The sequence below is a fragment of the Symphalangus syndactylus genome, chromosome 17, assembly GCF_028878055.3.
Source record: "Symphalangus syndactylus isolate Jambi chromosome 17, NHGRI_mSymSyn1-v2.1_pri, whole genome shotgun sequence".
Taxonomy (NCBI): domain Eukaryota; kingdom Metazoa; phylum Chordata; class Mammalia; order Primates; family Hylobatidae; genus Symphalangus; species Symphalangus syndactylus.
The window spans coordinates 72,758,568-72,776,674 of record NC_072439.2 but is presented as its reverse complement, the minus strand read 5'-3'; the positions used below and the strand labels follow the sequence as shown (position 1 = coordinate 72,776,674).

General features: G+C 39.6%; 1 protein-coding gene across 10 annotated transcripts in view; it reads left to right on the top strand.

Annotated features, from left to right (window-relative positions):
* Positions 1-18,107, top strand: part of TNIK (TRAF2 and NCK interacting kinase) — a 409,664-nt gene that overhangs the window by 319,936 nt on the left and 71,621 nt on the right. For 4 of the 10 annotated variants that reach the window (XM_063621576.1, XM_063621575.1, XM_063621581.1 and 1 more), the window contains 6 exons: positions 1,103-1,213; positions 2,057-2,143; positions 3,516-3,704; positions 12,673-12,837; positions 15,394-15,633; positions 17,841-17,947. In XM_063621576.1, the coding sequence (XP_063477646.1) occupies positions 1,103-1,213; positions 2,057-2,143; positions 3,516-3,704; positions 12,673-12,837; positions 15,394-15,633; positions 17,841-17,947 (899 nt within the window). The remainder of the gene's footprint in view (positions 1-1,102; positions 1,214-2,056; positions 2,144-3,515; positions 3,705-12,672; positions 12,838-15,393; positions 15,634-17,840; positions 17,948-18,107) is intronic. The other 6 variants (XM_063621578.1, XM_063621577.1, XM_063621582.1 and 3 more) reach the window with 3 other exon arrangements.

The window sequence follows — 18,107 nt, the reverse complement described above, 5'->3', positions numbered from 1 at the left end:
ATGCTCCTCAGTCATCAGAACCAGCAAAAATCCTCCTCACATGCCCTTAGACAGTTGCAAATGCTCCAGGGAGGGGTAATGGCACTGCTCCTACTTGAGAACCACTGGCTTCTGTAACTGCTGGGCCGAGTTCTAACTTCTAAAATGTTCTCCTTTCCTGAGAGTATAATGAAGAGCCAGATGCTTTGTGATCTTTCTATCACTCCTCTGGCTTCTTGGTCTTCTGTAATGATTGAGCTCAGATGCTGGAGTCACATTGTCTGGCTTTGAAATCAAGCTCTGCCACTTACTGGGTGTGACCTTGAACAATTACTTAATCTCTCCGTACCTCAGTTTTCTCAGATAAAATGGAGATAATAATGACATCTACTTATTTTTGTGAAGATGAAATAAAGCATGTAAGCTGTTTATCACACTGTCCACTGTTGGAGGCATGGTAATTGTATGAGGTGATGACGATGACTGATGACGACGATGATGATGATGATGGCTCCCAAGCATAAGGGTCTTATTCGAGCAAGAACTTGAAATTGACACTTAATAATGAATACTCCAGAAAACACAGACAGGCAGCATGATATATGAGAAAAGGCAGCAGACTAGGTGGGAGTCAGTAAATCCTATTGCACCTTCTGCCATCAATTCTGTATGGCTTTGAATATGTCTCTTCACCTCTCTGATTTTTACATACTCTAAGAAATTTTTGTGTTACATGGTGTTAAAAAGATTGAATGACTTAAGCATTGTGAAGTAATTTCATAAACAACTTGATGATATGTAATAAATAACCTGTTTTGCATTGGCGTTTTCTACCCCTGACTTGAAAACCCTCACCAGCCGTGGGGAGAACATACTTAACAGGAACTTCTTGGTGAGAGTCCACTTACATGGTAAATGGCAGTATGTTATGCATGACACTGAATCTCTCTGTCACCCCTTGCCTGCCAGTGTCTCCAACAACCCAGGAGAGAAGAGCCTTGGAGCATTTAGGCATCTCTCATTACAAGTTCATGTCTGGGGTTCAACAGCTTTTCCTGCTGGCTCCCTGACACTCCCCACCGGGGCCTGTTGCTTTCATGGTTGTCTGCTTGTTGCCCCACAGCAACAAAGGCGAGAGAAGGAGCTGCGGAAGCAGCAGGAGAGGGAGCAGCGCCGGCACTATGAGGAGCAGATGCGCCGGGAGGAGGAGAGGAGGCGTGCGGAGCATGAACAGGTACAGCTGGGACCAGGAGCCCCACTGATGGCCCCCCGGGAACCCCAGCACCAGCCATCTCCGGGGTGTGGGTCACCTTTTCTGAGGAATGCTCAGTTTACATGGGTTTTTACTCTTCCTCAAGCAATTATGCTCACCTATTCAAGAAGTCAAATGCACAGCCTTGGCAATGCCCACCTATTCAGCCTTTCTTTCTACCCAGACAGACTTCCCTGACATACCCAGATCTTCCGATTCTCCCAACCCTCGGTATCTGATTTGAAGGTAGCACTGAAGCATGAAAAATCAGCAAAGTCCCACTCTTCCACTGCTTCAGAAGAGCTTTTCTACTCATGCTATCTCTGGTCTTTATGACTTTGAGTCATTGATGCAGGCCCCTCTCTCTTTGCTAGAATCACATTCTGACAGCACAGTGAAACTCTGCAGGATGGTTCCATTACAAAGACAGTGCATGATGGTATTCAACAATTGTCTTATTCCTGCTGCTTGCATAGGAGCCTCTGAACTTTATAGCATTGTTAATTCCAGGTAGTCCTTAAAGAGAGGAACCTGTAATGAAAAGCTTTAACATGTAGCTGGGCTTGTTAAAACCAAGTAGTAGCAGTAAATTGCTGAGACGTCTCAGTCAGCTGTTGCAGGTAGAGGGGCTTGTGCTTTTTCATTATGTTGAAATGCATTTGCTTCCATGTGACATACTCTTCCTGCTTTGTAAGGAGGTATTTGGGTATTTTTCCCCTCCTTCCTTCTACACTTTACTTAGCGGCTCTTGTCGCCTTTGAAATTACTGGTTCATTTCTCTCTTTCTTTCTGTTCCTCTGAATTCTCTGCTGCCTACCTCTCCAGGAATACATCAGGCGACAGTTAGAGGAGGAGCAGAGACAGTTAGAGATCTTGCAGCAGCAGCTACTGCATGAACAAGCTCTACTTCTGGTAATGGGAAAGCCAAGAGCCAGCTGACCTGCTCTGTGTTCATCTTGCAAGTGTTTGTGTGTGTGTGTGTGTGTGTGTGTGTCCTTCTAACGTGCCAGTCCAGAAGAGGGGATCTTCCAAGCCTCAGGGACCTCAAAAACCTCATAGAAACTTAATACATTTTCTGATTGATTTTGCTGAGTCCTAATACGTTTAATACAGTTGTTATGCATTCTTTATTAACTCCATTTATTTGTAAAACTTGAGTATGAATCCAGCCTTATTATAAGTACAAACTTTTGAGACCCACTGTGTTTATTGCAGAGTAATTTTTAAAGCCATTTGCAACATGCTGGAATGCAATCACAGCAAAATGCACCTCTCCCATAAGAACCTATCAGCTCTACGGTCATATTTCATTTGCAGACTATTAGCTTTACCCTTACGATGGGAACATTTTGTGTCCCTTGTTCATGCAGCTTCCACTTGAAGTACAGTACTTTCTTATTATTACAGCCCTGCTCTCCAGATGGACTTTTTGGTGTATTTTTTAAAACTGAACTTTTTATTTAATGGCATTCTGATATTTTTTAGCCTGTACATAAGCTTGCTAATGGCCTTTGTAGGTCCAAGTTTTATTAAATGAAAGATGATTTAGGCACTATCTTTGGCTGCTTATTTAGTTTGTACTTAATTGTACATGTTTGAGTGGTTTAATTACTAGATCAGGAAGTGGGTGACTTTTTCTAGGGGTTGTATGCTGACCATTTAAATGTCCTCATTATTGCCATTTTGTCACTTGTAATTCATCGGGGACAAGTCATTTTTTTTTTTTTTTTTTTTTTGAGACGGAGTCTTGCTCTGTCACCCAGGCTGGAGTGCAGTGGCACAATCTCGGCTCACTGCAAGCTCCGCCTCCCGGGTTCATGCCATTCTCCTGCCTCAGCCTCTCCAAGTAGCTGGGACTACAGGCGCCCGCCACCACGCCCGGCTAATTTTTTTGTATTTTTAGTAGAGACGGGGTTTCACCGTGGTCTCGATCTCCTGACCTCGTGATCCGCCCGCCTCGGCCTCCCAAAGTGCTGGGATTACAAGCGTGAGCCACCGCGCCCGGCCTGGGGACAAGTCATTTTGTAATTGATGGGGTTCGGTAGGGATTGCCATTTTAAAGCAATAGCATTTTCATTAAATGACACATTCTTGTGTAGATACTAACATAAGGCAGTAGTTTATTTCTGTGGCACATCCTGACATCCTTCTGTCATTCTATTAGTATTAAGATCCTTTGTTATTTAGCATTATTTTGCCTCCATTGCATGCTTAACTGGTACTGGCCGATGATTTCTATGTGATAATTGGCCTTTTCTTTGCTCCTCTTTCCTGATCTGGACAGGAATATAAGCGCAAACAATTGGAAGAACAGAGACAAGCAGAAAGACTGCAGAGGCAGCTAAAGCAAGAAAGAGACTACTTAGTTTCCCTTCAGCATCAGCGGCAGGAGCAGAGGCCTGTGGAGAAGAAGCCACTGTACCATTACAAAGAAGGAATGAGTCCTAGTGAGAAGCCAGCATGGGCCAAGGAGGTAAGTAAGCAAGTGTAGCCTCACCCTGTTGGCCAGGCTTTTGACTCTAACGAGTTTGTCTGGTAGAAGTGGAGACTTAACCCAGTGCTGCAAAGTTGGAAAACAATTCATCATAAGACACATGCTTTGCTTTTGGAAGAACTATAACATTATTTCTGTAGAGAAATGGCAAGATACCTTCCTTCATTTGTGAGTTTTGTTTTGTTTTGTTTTTTTTGTATATCTTTGTGGTTGCAATGGACTTTTATAGGAAATAACAGAAGATAGAAAAAACCTTTTTTCTGATACTCATCCAATTGAATTTGTGGCATGGAGGATTTTTAGTGACCTTTTTGTTGAATAATGTGATTAAGGATTTATAGAAATCTAGGAAGAATCAGTTCCTGTCCACGCCTGGACCCCGTTACTGATCATTAATATTGTCGCTAACATAACTTTGTTCACTGTGATACTACCAGCAGATGCACAGCTGACCTCAGACTTGTGGTGGTGGTATTCACTTTTAGGATCAGAAGTCATTAGTGTTTCTTCTACACATACTTCCTTCATTTGCTTAACTACCAGACTAAGAAAGGATTTTCAGGAACTTAGCACTATGTTGAGCTATTTTAATAAAAACTGCTTGGATGGGAGGGAAAAAAGGGTGATAGCCAGACAGGTAGAGCAAACAAACAAAATAACTCCAACCAAATCAGCAACCTTTCCAGGGAGTCACTGTGTGAGGTCATGTGCGTAACATGCTGGTTTTTAGTTCAATCATTATTTCTAGCATCTAGTGATTTCCTTTATTTTATGGTGATCATAGCTAGTCATTTAAAAGGATGTTTTGGGGTTATTTTGTATTTTTATCTAGAATCTTTAGATATTGATAGCTCACGCTGTTTTCAAGTTATCCAGAATACAATATTACTAGAACCAGATTTCTTACATAAGATCCTATTTCTATGAAAATAATTCTTTGTATTTGTCTAACCTATCTGACATATGTACAGAAAATGCTTGACATAATGTTGTCCTAATGTTAATGATAGTGGTTTATGGGAGCAGAAAGTAAAAAAAACAAATGGATTTTTAAAAACTTTTTTGTACTTTTACATGTTGTTTAAATCCTTTAGAGTGATCATGTATTTTTTTGTGAAAATAACTTTTTTCTTCTAAAACTTAAACTAAGTGTGTGGAAAAATTGTTTTGATTTGTGATGAAGAATTTTTTATCACTTTCCCTTATATCTGTAAACATGATCCATATTTACCTATGTCTCTAACATCTGCCTCTTTCTCTTAGATCAGTAATTCAATTTTGTGATCCTACTCCCAGGTACAGCATCAACCCCTTAATAATCCACCTGTTCTTCCAGCTAAGCAAAATCACTGTGCTGCTAAACAGCAGCTGACATGTTTCTTGGCTGGCAGAGATGTACCACTTTCCTCTACTGCTAAACCATTTCCTAGCCATGACAAGTTGAAATCCTCAGCTAAGCCAGACCCATAGCTCCTGACCATGGCAGGTGTTCAGACAACTGAAAAACTAGCCTCTACAAAGCTAATGTCAGTAGCACCTGCAGGAATTAATGATTCCAGATCAAGACTCCTATTTGAGCATCACACATGGAAGAAAGATGGACCAGCTTGTCCTATTAGACTTGGTTTGGAAGAACAACTGAAGCCTCAGGAAGTCTCGAGGACCATAGTAAGATCTCCAAGGTGATCTCGCTCCCAAGGATGTAGCCCAACTCGAGAGTTAGGATCTAAGGTCATTTGTGTGTCTTCTCCCAACATCTCCAAAGTGACAAGCCCCGAGTTGTCCATTACTGCAATTCAGGAGGGCCTTAGAGATTCATGTAGACCTTGGGGCAGGGAAGAGCATGAACTCATGTATCTTTACAAGTGCTTCTACTCTTCTAAGAAATGCTTCATCGCTAAGCGACCTCTCCTTGATGCATGACCACTTGGCTTTCAGTGTTTCCAGCCCCAACCATGAATTTAGGAGAGGGACACCTACAGATCCCATTGGAAAAGATTATTTTGTGCAAACCATTCCGGATTTTCTTCTTTCCCCTAGACAGTTCCCTCATGCACAAATGTACCAGAAGAGGGGGAAAAGCATGGAACAGTTTTCACCTCCTTCATTCAGCCTCTACCCAGCACCTTGTGATTTGAACTTGTCTACCTTGACTTCATTGTTTTCCAGTTGCTATTTGTTCTCATCACTAAATTTACTGGCTTGTCCTCTCTATTCAGAACTAGTTCTTAGCTCTCAAGCTTTCAGGAGACATGGCATTCGTGGGGGCAGACCTTTGCAGATGTCATCAAGGCACTTTTCTAGACCTCTTAATTCCCTCATGCTTCCTGGTCAGGCTCCTAGCAGTAAAAGAAACACAGCATTTGAGCGTGCAAACAACATGCCTGAGGCATCAAGCGCTCCTGATGTGAGGCTTCCCAGTCGCCATAAGTCTGGGCCATCTCTGGTGGGTGACATCTTCCAAGGTCCCTGGCTTCCTGGCATCTGGTGTGCTTCCTTTGGGCTTCATGCATTTCCACAGATATATGGGAACATTCTTGGGGAATTTCATATTTAGTCCTCTGCTCCTGGGTGTGGTTAACATAATCCAGCTTCCAACTAACCATTGTCTGTTCGTGAAACAGTTCCCAAGTCTTAAGAGTGGGTGATCATATTTTAGAAGAAAGATGAAACATTTAGTTGATAGAAGGAGAGTGACAGTGCTAAATTTAGGACGGGAGCAATCGACGTACAAATAAGAACCAATAATTGTCTGCCTTGGTTTGAGTCATCATTTTTAACACCCACTTCTTAAAACAGGAATAAAAAGGAGTGCGAGGATCTTTATATTCTTGATCTTTTAATGCTTCTCATCAGCAATATATGAACTTTTTATGTAAAGCATTATTTACAAATGTCTTTTCTCATATTAGGGAGGCAGGGGCTCAAAGTGACCAAGTAGTAATATACGTTTCAAAACTTTAGATATGAACATAGCTTATCAGTATCTTAACTATCAAGTTATAAGAAAACCTGGGTTAAACCCTCTAGAGGTAAAATAAAAGGATGCCATTTTCTTTTTTTCAAATGCACCCTCTGTGCCCATGCCACTGTCTCCTGTTGTGTAGGGTCTGGACTATTTATCACCTAGCTGTCTTCCACCTATTGCAACCTCTTCTGTAATCTGTTCCAGCATTTGTTTTCTAACTCAGCTCTATGCCTTCTCATCAAGTTTTTTTTTTCTTCTTCTTTGCTTACTTTTCCATCTACTTCTCCTCTTCCTCATTCCAAATCAATAGTCCTTCATCAGCAATGTAATGCTCTTATACTGCTTTGTTCTCTCTGTTCTTGTTTCTTCATTTTGTAAAACACAAGTGATCACTGCATTTCTCAGTACCTTTCTGATTAATTTGTTGGATATTGTAGAGCAAATGAAAATGCTCAATCATTTGCAAATCTTGTTGAGCTCTTCCCTCCCTCCTTTTACTGAATATTCTTTCTGTCCTGGATGTCACATTGGCCTTGATTTTCAGATTTTAGCCAGAAAAGAACATTAATGTCTCTGCATTAAAAAGATAGCTTGGAGCCGGGCGCGGTGGTTCACGTCTAAAATCCCAGCACTTTGGGAGGCAAAAGCAGGAGGATCTCTGGAACCCAGGAGTAGTTAGAGACCAGTCTGGGCAACACAGTGAAACCTTGTCTCTACAGATAATAATAAAAATTAGCTGGGCATGGTGGTGCATGCCTGTGGTCCCAGCTACACCAAAGGCTGAGGGTGGGACTTGAGCCTGGGAGGTCGAGACTGCAGTGAGTCATGATTGCACCACTGCACTCCAGCCTGGGCAACAGAGTGAGACCCTGTTTCAATAAATAAATAGGTTGGGGGCATTCTCACTGCTTTCAAATTATCTGCCATTTCTGAGTTGGGATGGATGTCAGGTATTTGCTGTGAAAATATCAGTATGATGTTCTGTTGAACATCGGCAGAATTTGAAGGTCTTCTTCCTCACTTTTTGGATGATGGAGATTCCTTTTTCTTTCTTCTGCTCCTTAAATGGCATGTGATTTTCTGGGCCTGGCAATAACTGTGTGGGCTCCCCTTCCCTTTCCATCCCACACACTTAAAAAAAAATTGTACCAAAGCTCAGCAGTGAAAGAATGCTTTGTTTACATGAGTATTGCATGAGATTGTATTTTAATTTTTTTAACACTCCATTATGTTCTCTTTCTGTGATATATGCCAGTCCTGGAGTGTTTGTTTGTTTGCAAACAACAATCTAATAAGGGCCAAAGGATTTCCATTAGCTCACTGGACTTTGAAATCACTGTATATAAAAACTCCTCCATCCGGATTTCTCTGCTCTATACCTAAGCGGTTTCTTTTTCCTTTTATATTAGTTAGTTTATATATAAAGTTCCCAAACTAGCATTTAGAGAGTTAATATCTTTCCTCCATTTCTGTGTATCTCTCTTATGATTAAATGTAGGAGAGACCTGGAAGGAAATAGTAAGGAGTATGTTTGAGTTCAAGTTCTTCCACTTCCTGCCTGCCTGACCTAGGTAGGGCGTGTCTCCTGCCTTCCTGAGATGCAGCTTCCTCATCTGCACATCTGCCTCACAACTGGGAAGCTCATGGGCAATAATGAATATGCACGTGCCATTTAAAGTTACATACTACACAAATACAAATGAAATACGGTATTCGACATATTCCTATTTTGTTTCCAAGACTGTTGTAGCTCCCAAGGAACAAGTGTCTGTCTCTTGTTTTGGTCTGGATTTCATATGACCAATTCACTTGCCTCTCCTATCTCTTCACCCACCTCTCCCAGGTGATAGATAAGCACTTCTTTATTTCCTGTATCAAATTTCTAAGATTTTGCTTCATTACTTTTAAGTTATGTGCTCCATTCACACAGTCTATACCTTTTTCTGGAATATTGGTAAGAAGTTGATCTGGGAAAATAGTCCAGGCCCTTAGAGTCAGACAAGATTGCATCTTAAGCATTCCTTATGAATGAGAGTCTCCCCTGTGCTCAGAGGTGACCCAGAACAGGGGCGTCCTCAGACTTGCTCAGTAACCATCTGCCCATGGGGTTTTGCCCAACTATATTACTCAGCTCTTTATGTGACTAGTGAGTGCAGGGGCAAAGTATCTAAGGAGCACTTAAAAGTTACTTACTGGCTTCTTTCTCTTTCTCCAGCATTGCCAATAAACACAAAAACCAAACTGTTTTGTCCAGTTGGGGAAAAAAAGAGAATACCCATATGATTGTGTTGAATTCACCATGTACTAATTCTTAAGTAAAGTATTCTGAGACCTTCCTAAACCCCGTGGACTCTACATATTATAAAATATTATTAGAATGTGCCCATATAACATAGTAAATATATATTTGCTGTCAACAGTTTTAAAATTACTTCTATAAATTTGTTTTGAAATTCTCAGTAGATGTTATTCATTATTGTAAAGTGAGACACTGTAACCTACAAATTGTTTTAAAATATAAAAAACAATTTGACAATTGACATTGATACAGTGTTTCTCTTTATGTTTTAACTTTTTAAAAAATTTATTTTGAAATTGTTTTGGAAATCCTGAAATTAACAAATTTATTTTTAAGTTGTCTATATTTGTATAGCCTTTATATATACCAGATGCCATAGACATTACTCCTATGCTATGCAGTGGATAACACAGACCTGTCTAGAGCAGAATTTTATTTCTGAGACCACAGTTATTTTTTTTCTCTATATATAATGCTATAGTAAATAGTATAGCATTTTTGCGGAGGTGATCCAAACTTCTCCAAAGTTATTTTAGTTTTCATGTTGAAACGATTTTTTAATAAGAAAAAAATACTTTTATAGTGAAGTTGATCAGTCTATGCTAACCTTCTCTGTATTTCTGATAGTTTCTTCTACTGTGAAATCATTTGTAACGGGTATCTTTTGTTGTTATGGTCTAGCACCTTGACACTCCATACCTGATGGTATTGGAACACTTTCTTAGTGGTGCTCCTGGCATTTTACATCTTCTTGGAAGCAGGCAGTTGGAGCAGAAACTTGGCTCCTAGACTTTTTTGAACATCCTCAGGCATTGAAACATATCTTGTTGTTCCAGCTTTTAATCACATGTATCTTTCTTCTAGATGGGAGAGGGGTTGGAGGGAGACTTTCTTTGTCTCACATATTTATCTCCTGTTCAGTTAGTAGACATAAGTTGTGATAAACCAGGGAACAGGCCTTTGTCTAGTATGAAAATAATGAAAAGGGCCTGGCCTAGATACCCTATCCAGCTTTCTCTCTGTCCATCTGAAGGTGTTATTAGGAGAAGTGCCACTTCCAATGTTTGATTTGATCCTTTGCTCTAATTCTTAAGGTGATCCTGCAGTGTAAAGACAGTTGGGCGGCATTATTTTCCTAAAGACTTTAGGACTAGGTTTTCCTGAGACAAAGTATGTAATGAGATGCCTCATTGTTAAACCCTTTTCTTAGATTTTCAATTTTCTTTGGACGAACTTCAACCCAGGAAATTTCAGTACATTGGAGCTTTCCTGAAATAATTTTCAAAGTATAACAATTACTTATGCCATATAGTTTTAGAATGGTACCAACTGAAATACACTAATGATAGAATTTAGTATGTAAACTGATAGAAAGCATAAGAAATTTTTACTAGAAGTACATTATCAACATCTATACATGACTAATCAAATCCATTAATTGCCTGTGAAAACCAGTACCCTAGTTTCTGCCCTGTTCATTTCTAACGATAGCTTTAGGGCCCCATGTGGCCTGTGATCCTATTAGCAGTGGGGATGCTTAGACTGGAGCCTTGTTGCTGACACTTCCCAAAAGAATTCTTTATCTCAAAAATGGTTTCTTTGCTCAAGATAGAGTCTTTGGGGGCAAACTTTTCTACTATTGTTTTTAATGTGCTGTCCCTTAATGTACATTTAAAGCTATCAGTGCATTTTAGAGCCAAAAATAATAATTACAAGTACTCCTCACTCTGCAATATATTTGGTTCCTGAATTTTGGGCGAAAAGTGGTTTGGATAGTGGGAATTCAGACACTGAAGGATGCTCATGTATGACTTATCTATTAATGATCTACCTTGAAAATAAGAAAATGGATAATATTTGACCAATTCCAGTGGTCTAGAAATATTAACCTTCTTTCAAAAAGTCTGGCATTTGGAAAAGTGATATATTGCATGCCTTGATTTCAGTTTATCTATCACTGTCTTTGTGGGACTTTTTCTTCTTTGTGGTCTTATCTCAAAGCTGGCTTTGTTCTTTTGCTCAATGCAATAGCCAAATAATTATTGCTGATGTAATACTTAGCACACATGCACACACAAAGTACACACGTTCTGGTTTATATTCCTGGCTTTTTGCAGCAAATCTTATTTGGTGTGTGGTAAGCTTCTGGGACACGGGATTTCAAAACCAAAGCCAATTGTATGTACCCTGCACAGCCATGGTGGGAGAAGAGATGTTCAAATTACTCCTCGGTAGAGGCAGGAGGGCTCTTTTTCATTCTGTAGCTTATCTTATTGTGTTAAAATATGTGAGGTTAGTATGAGTTTAAAAACAGACTTACTTTGTATATTTGATTGAGTCTGCCTCTAGAAAGATTCAAAATGGGATAGGGAGGATGGGGGAAAATAGCTCTTTCAAGTTTTTATTTCAAATCAGGCAGTAAAATGAATAAAGACTTTTAGCTGCTACATAAAAAATATGCAAACAGACATGAATATTGAGCACCTGCACGTGGGTTCTTAAAATGCTCAATGAGTCAGCAGAAGAGAATTAAGGGCTCACTGTAAAGGCCATCAGTGTGGGGAGAATGGCTGCATTGTCCTGGTGGCTTTGGGAAGAACAACAGTCAAATTGGTCCTGAAGAAATAAAGGACAGGACACAGTAGATCTGGAAGAAAAGTCATAGGCTTCTTGAAGTTGTCTAAGATCTTAAGCCGTATCTTAGAGTGCGCACCTTGTTTATCTAAGTTTCTCTTTAAAATTGCCCTCCGAGGCAGTCTTTCTGCTGTAAATATGTACTAAAGGTAATGAAGACCTGTTTAAAAAGGGCATTCACTGGCTCTGTGAGCATTTCCCGTGAAGCCGTTGGGATCTGTTATCTGCTTTGGGCTGAAAGAGACCCTGGAAGAAAGGGAATGACAAGGAAATGAAATAGCCTGAGAGAAGACAGGATTAGAGGGAAAGAGAAAAGGAGGAGAAGCAAGAACGAACACCACATGTGTAGAAACAGGGAGGAAGAAAGGGGAGAGCAAGACAGTGGAGTCCAATCTGGGCGTGAAAGAATGAGATGGGGCAGTGTATTTGAGGAAGCAGGAAAGACAACTGGAAAGAAAGACCCCTAAAGAGAGAAGAAGAAAGTGACACAGGAAGTCTATTTGAAACAGGCCACGCTCATTAAGCAGGCAGCCTGGAACACCCACTTGCCTGTCAGTAGGACATGTGAAGAAATGGAGGGTGCATGCCTCAGCTTCATCCTCTTGTTCTTCCTCTCATGTTCCCTGAGTCAACCCAAAGCAGTTTTCTATGTTCCCCAAGCCATCTAAATGCATGCTACCATTCCCTTTGATTGTCTAGAGTGCAAACTGTCTGGTCACAATGCCATGGGGTCAGTGAGGAAATCAGTAAGATAATATCACAATCAATACAAGATAAACTCTTAGCAGGTCACAAATCCCCTGCTAACCGAATAACACTAGATAATGGGTAATGGAAGAGTGGTGGCTTGGGTATTCTATTTTGTTGTTGCTGTTGCTAGTGTTTGCTCTTTGCAAATTCTTGATGCAGCACAGAAATAGAGTTTTGGCTTCTTAAAATCAGTTGATCAGAGGATTCAATTGGCTGTGCAGGTGACTACAGAAAATCCTTGCTAGAAGGTGAATCTACTTCTGTACATTGAGGCTTTTTTTTTTTTTGGTTTGTAGGTAGAAGAACGGTCAAGGCTCAACCGGCAAAGTTCCCCTGCCATGCCTCACAAGGTTGCCAACAGGATATCTGACCCCAACCTGCCCCCAAGGTCGGAGTCCTTCAGCATTAGTGGAGTTCAGCCTGCTCGAACACCCCCCATGCTCAGACCAGTCGATCCCCAGGTACAGTCTGCCTCCATTCCATCAGGCATATTCCAGTAAGGTGCACAAGAAAACCTATTAAAAGCCTAGGGAGTTGTAACATGGATTCAGGCACAGGATCAAATTATGACCCTTAATATAGAATTTATAGTAACATAGGTGGCCTCACTGATTTTGAAGAGTAGAAGAAGAGGTGAGAAAGAGAAAAGCATCACCCTTAAACTTGAGTCAACCACAAACTCACTTCTATGTAAATTGGCCTCTCTGGGGACCCATAGGAGTTCCTGCAAGGTGAGAACAAGCATTCTTTTAGTTACAATTGCCAAAACTAGAATTCATAGAAACCTCTGAGGTGTGTGTATGTGTATACATTATGTATTTTTGTTTTCTTGGGACTTTGGCATGAGCCTGAAACTGAAAAAATTAAATAGACTTGGTTAAGTAAAATTACGTCTTCTAAGCCAGTGGTTCTCAAAGTGTAATCCACTGGAGCAGCAGCATCAACCATCACCCAGGAGCTTGATAGAAATGCAGATTATTGGGCCCACTTCAGACCAACTGATCAGCAACTCTGGGGGTGGGGGAGGCCTGGCAGTCTGTGATTTAACAAGCCCTCTAAGTGAGTCTAATGTACTTTAGAGTTTGAGAACAACTATTTAAAGCTATAGGGTAAAGTAAAAAAGATTACTCCACTTTTAGGAAAGGAGGGGGTTTCTGGAAGTCCTATAGGACTTTTAAGTTACATATGCTAAAAATGAAATACGAAGTGAAATAGATTAAGGAATTCCACGAAAAACAATGTAGTTTCTTCTGCCAAATGTCTTAAATTTCTTCCAGGCATCCACCTGTGTTAAGACTTCCACGAAATATTTTAAGGTCACCTTTGAAATATGTAATGCTGTTTGAACTGGAGTTTAAAAGAGCAGTGATAAAATCAAGTATTCTTTGTGTTTTAAGTTTGCCTTTAGTAAATAAAGCCCAAGATTTTTCAGCACCAGCCAGCTTGGCATATCTTCCTCTTGGCTGTTTTTAATTTGTATATAATTCTTTCATGCCTAACCCTCAAAAAGATACTTTTTTTACAGGAATTTCTGTTTTAATGTACAAATATCCTCTTTTAAAACCCCTAACGTTGACCTTGGAAGGTACTTTGGCCTTTAAAAGGGGAGAAGAGAGGGAAAATGTACTCGATGAGAACAACCAGAGCGTGAAAATGTAGATATTTTGTGACAGTTAATTCACTTAAGCATTCTTCAGGTGCTTCAATTTGGGGGTTGTGTGGTGTGGTTTTTTTTATTTTTTATTTTTTTGGCTCTTTTAAAGTGGGTTTGTGTTTTATACTAGATTTTTTTTAAACGGGCTTTGTTTTAATACTATTATTTATTTAATGATATTTAACATTAATATAAATCCAGTAGGTTCTATTCTGGTTGAAGCTGAACGTTCAGCTAAACTGGGCTTTGAAGATTTCCTCTGAACTGTCATTAATAACATTCCAGCACTTAAATTTCAAGCCAAAGAGGATTTGACAGGTCCTTGCACAAAACAGATATTAAACTAATGTTTGTCGAATTAACAGTTTAATTTAGAAGGCACTCTAGATTTTTTTCCCAGCCAGGATTTATGGGACACCTTCCCCGTGCCAGGCACAGAGCTAGCCTAGGGGATATGATGACGAGCATGATAGACATAGCTCCTGTCTCCAGGGAGCTCACCTTCATGAAGTAATAGGAGACACGCTTAGATAAGCACTATGAGGTGTGAGCAGTGCTATGGCAAAGTGGTGCCCTGCACTCTGGATTTTAATGATTTGTCTTTAAGAGCCACAATTTCGCTGAAAGACTGCCTGTCTTCCCTGTGTGAACAATATCACCACATGCCCAGTTGGCCCAGTTGAGATACTTAACTCAAAAAGTTACATCCTGGTGTCAAGAGGTAATATGACAGCATAGATGGTAAGAGCCAGCACAAGAGAAAGTAGAATATCACAGAGGTTAGGTTTATGAGCTATGGGTGTAGAATGCCTGGTCCAGTCCATGCCCCAGCAGGTGTTATCTGTGCAATCTAGGGTATTGCTAAACCTCTCTACACCTTACATTGCCCCGGTGTAAAATGAGGGAAATGACTGTATCCACCTCAGGATGGACTCAGTGAGTTCATAACAAGTAAGATATTTAGAGCAGTTTTTGTTTGACAGAGCAACACCCTCTAACGTAAAAGTTAGGGGTTTTAAAGGAGGAAGTTCATAATATTAGCAGAGAAGTGCTTATAAAATATATTGCATTGCTGGTCAATAAATATTCACTAAATATACAGTAGTTATTGTTATTATTTCACACATTCCACTGACTTAGCATTCCCACGTAAATCATTTAACTTTGTGCCAGCCCTACATATCGTTCCAATGGAAAATTTTGAAGAGCTGTTAAAAAAACATGCTATATATAGTTGTGATAGACTCTCTATAGTCCAATTTTTGTGCCCTTGAACTTTTTTTTTTTCCTTTAGCTGACTGAGGTACTGGCTGATCTGCTTTTTCTTCTAACAGTGCTGTTTTCATGTTGTTTTGATGCTTAGATCCCACATCTGGTAGCTGTAAAATCCCAGGGACCTGCCTTGACCGCCTCCCAGTCAGTGCACGAGCAGCCCACAAAGGGCCTCTCTGGGTTTCAGGAGGCTCTGAACGTGACCTCCCACCGCGTGGAGATGCCACGCCAGAACTCAGATCCCACCTCTGAAAACCCTCCTCTCCCCACTCGCATTGAAAAGTTTGACCGAAGCTCTTGGTTACGACAGGAAGAAGACATTCCACCAAAGGTAGTATTTACTGGGGTGTTTTTTTTAATCACCAGCATCACTGATGATGATTATTACCACTATTCCAGACCTTTCGTAGTAGTGGAGAATGTGGTCATGCTAAAGCACTTCCCCTTCTCATGTTTGTTTTGGTCCCTCCTCATTCCCTGGCTAACACTTGGATTGCCATTTACCATGTCTGACCCTTATTTCCCCGGCAAGAAGACTGAAGTCAGGTAGATTGAAGCACAGATCCTATGTCCAAAGTTAGAACTCTCCACACCAAGTATTCCAAACTGTTATTTTGCTGTCCATATTAACAAATAAAGTAATGGATATTTCATTGATGACTGAATCTACATCAAGACAACTGAAAACTTCCAGATAAAAGGTAGAAAATTCATGTATTCCTATTTTTAACAACACAAAAGTGAAGCCAGATTTCAGGGGTTCAGAAGATAGTATTTTTCTTAGGATATTTTAGTTGGCCCATTTTAAGGAAAGCTCTTTCTAGGCCAAGTCATAATTTATTTCCATCTTTAATTAACTACTGAGGAAAAACCTTAGGGTAAAATGACCAGCCATTCCACTGGACAGAACAGCCCTGAGTTTGGGTTCTTTTGTTTTCCTATACCAACTCATTACTCATTCCAAGAAATGTTCTAGAATGTGGCTGTGTGCATCTAGCTACAAACAACCTGGAAGTATTTCAAAATACTAGAGACATTTTTTTGCATCAGATTCTTCCTGTCTCAGGAATCCCCCTTTCCCTGAGCTTAGCATAGAGGCTGTGACAAGTAGAATGTTCCACAATTTGCAGAAAATGCCACTGTTAATTCCAGAAGAAAAAGTGGCTTTTACTCAATGAATTACAAATACATTTCCTCATCTTCCTCTTAAAAGGATATTATAACAAGAGTCCCATTATTTTGAAAATAAAATCAGCTGACAATTTTTTGAGATTCTTTGTGGAAGCAGAAATGCCATCAGAAAAAAAAAAGGGGGTGCATAGGGAGCAAAAGTCAATATGAAAAATAAAGTGGGCAGAGGAGCAGACACAATAGATGGAAAAAATTGAATTTATTGGTCTACTCTCTAAAAATATGCAGGCATACATGCATGAACCTGGGAGAAAATTTTAGATGAATTCAAAAACTTAAGTTTTAAGAATTTGTTAGGCTCTTTTGTCTCTACAACTATGTACATTTACGGTAAGGAAAAGAATAGTAATAGCAATATTTAATTTGAACAGGTAGTAGCATTGATTTGGTCATTCTGCTTTACTTCACTGACTCATCTTTATGTTAAAATGAATAATAAAAATTAAATTTTCAAAACAAAGGATGACACTTTACACTGAAAGTAATTTTCTATACTAGGATTCATAATATGATTCTTTTAAATAATGGACTCCTTTGGTACACTTAAAATATTTAATTTCATTTTAAAATGTCTGTTTTATAAATTGGGACATACTTCAATTCTACCTTAGGTTTCTGCCAGATGATAATACATTTTCCTCAAGTCTTATTGGTACTTACACAGCCTTTTTGAAGATCCTTCCAGTATTTTCAGTATTAATTCTGCTTTGTATTATGTTCTTTTATGTTCACTAATTGACCAAAACACAGTGCTTTTGGTTTTTGGTTTTAGTACGTAATTGCAAATCAATTGGAAAGTAGAAACATTCAGGAACCATTGTGGTAGGTTCTCTGAGCTCACCAACATATGACTTATGTCCTAAGCTCTATCCTGATATTGTAGTTTCTCGCCAGATTTCATGATTTCCTTATCTGTTTATTGTGATGTAAGCTAAAAGTGGAACTTGCTTCATCTGGTTGACTCTCAGCTGATGCAACTTCCAATGAGTTAATGATACACTAAAGAAATTCCTGGTATTTACCACTTTTGCCCAACCAAGAGAGGTCAATTATTTTTAGCTCAGTATATCAAAATTTTTAGCTTTACCCATCTTTAAATTTAAGACTGAGGATGACCCTCTTTAATGGTTCCTGAATTTGCTCATTGTTTTTTGCCAGTAAACCTTTGTTTGATTTTGTTTAGGGAGTTTAATATTTCTTTGAGGAATGAATGAAAGATAGTTCTTTACTGTTTCAGATAGTTTCTGTGGCTTCTGGCAAATCATTGGAAAGGAGGATTTTCTGACAATAGGCTACTTTATGGAAGCTACTTTATGGAAAATATTTCTGAATTCTGGTTTCTTCCAGGTGCCTCAAAGAACAACTTCTATATCCCCAGCATTAGCCAGAAAGAATTCTCCTGGGAATGGTAGTGCTCTGGGACCCAGACTAGGATCTCAACCCATCAGAGCAAGGTAAGAAAGGAAGGTGGTTATGGTAAAAGAAAAAACTCCTACCCACCATTGTCATTATTGCTTTCCTAGAAATGCCTGTGTTCTTTTTTCACTTCAGAGGCATGTTGACTTTCCATGTGTACTATAAACGTTGATGGTCCAGAACACATGCCTTTTATTT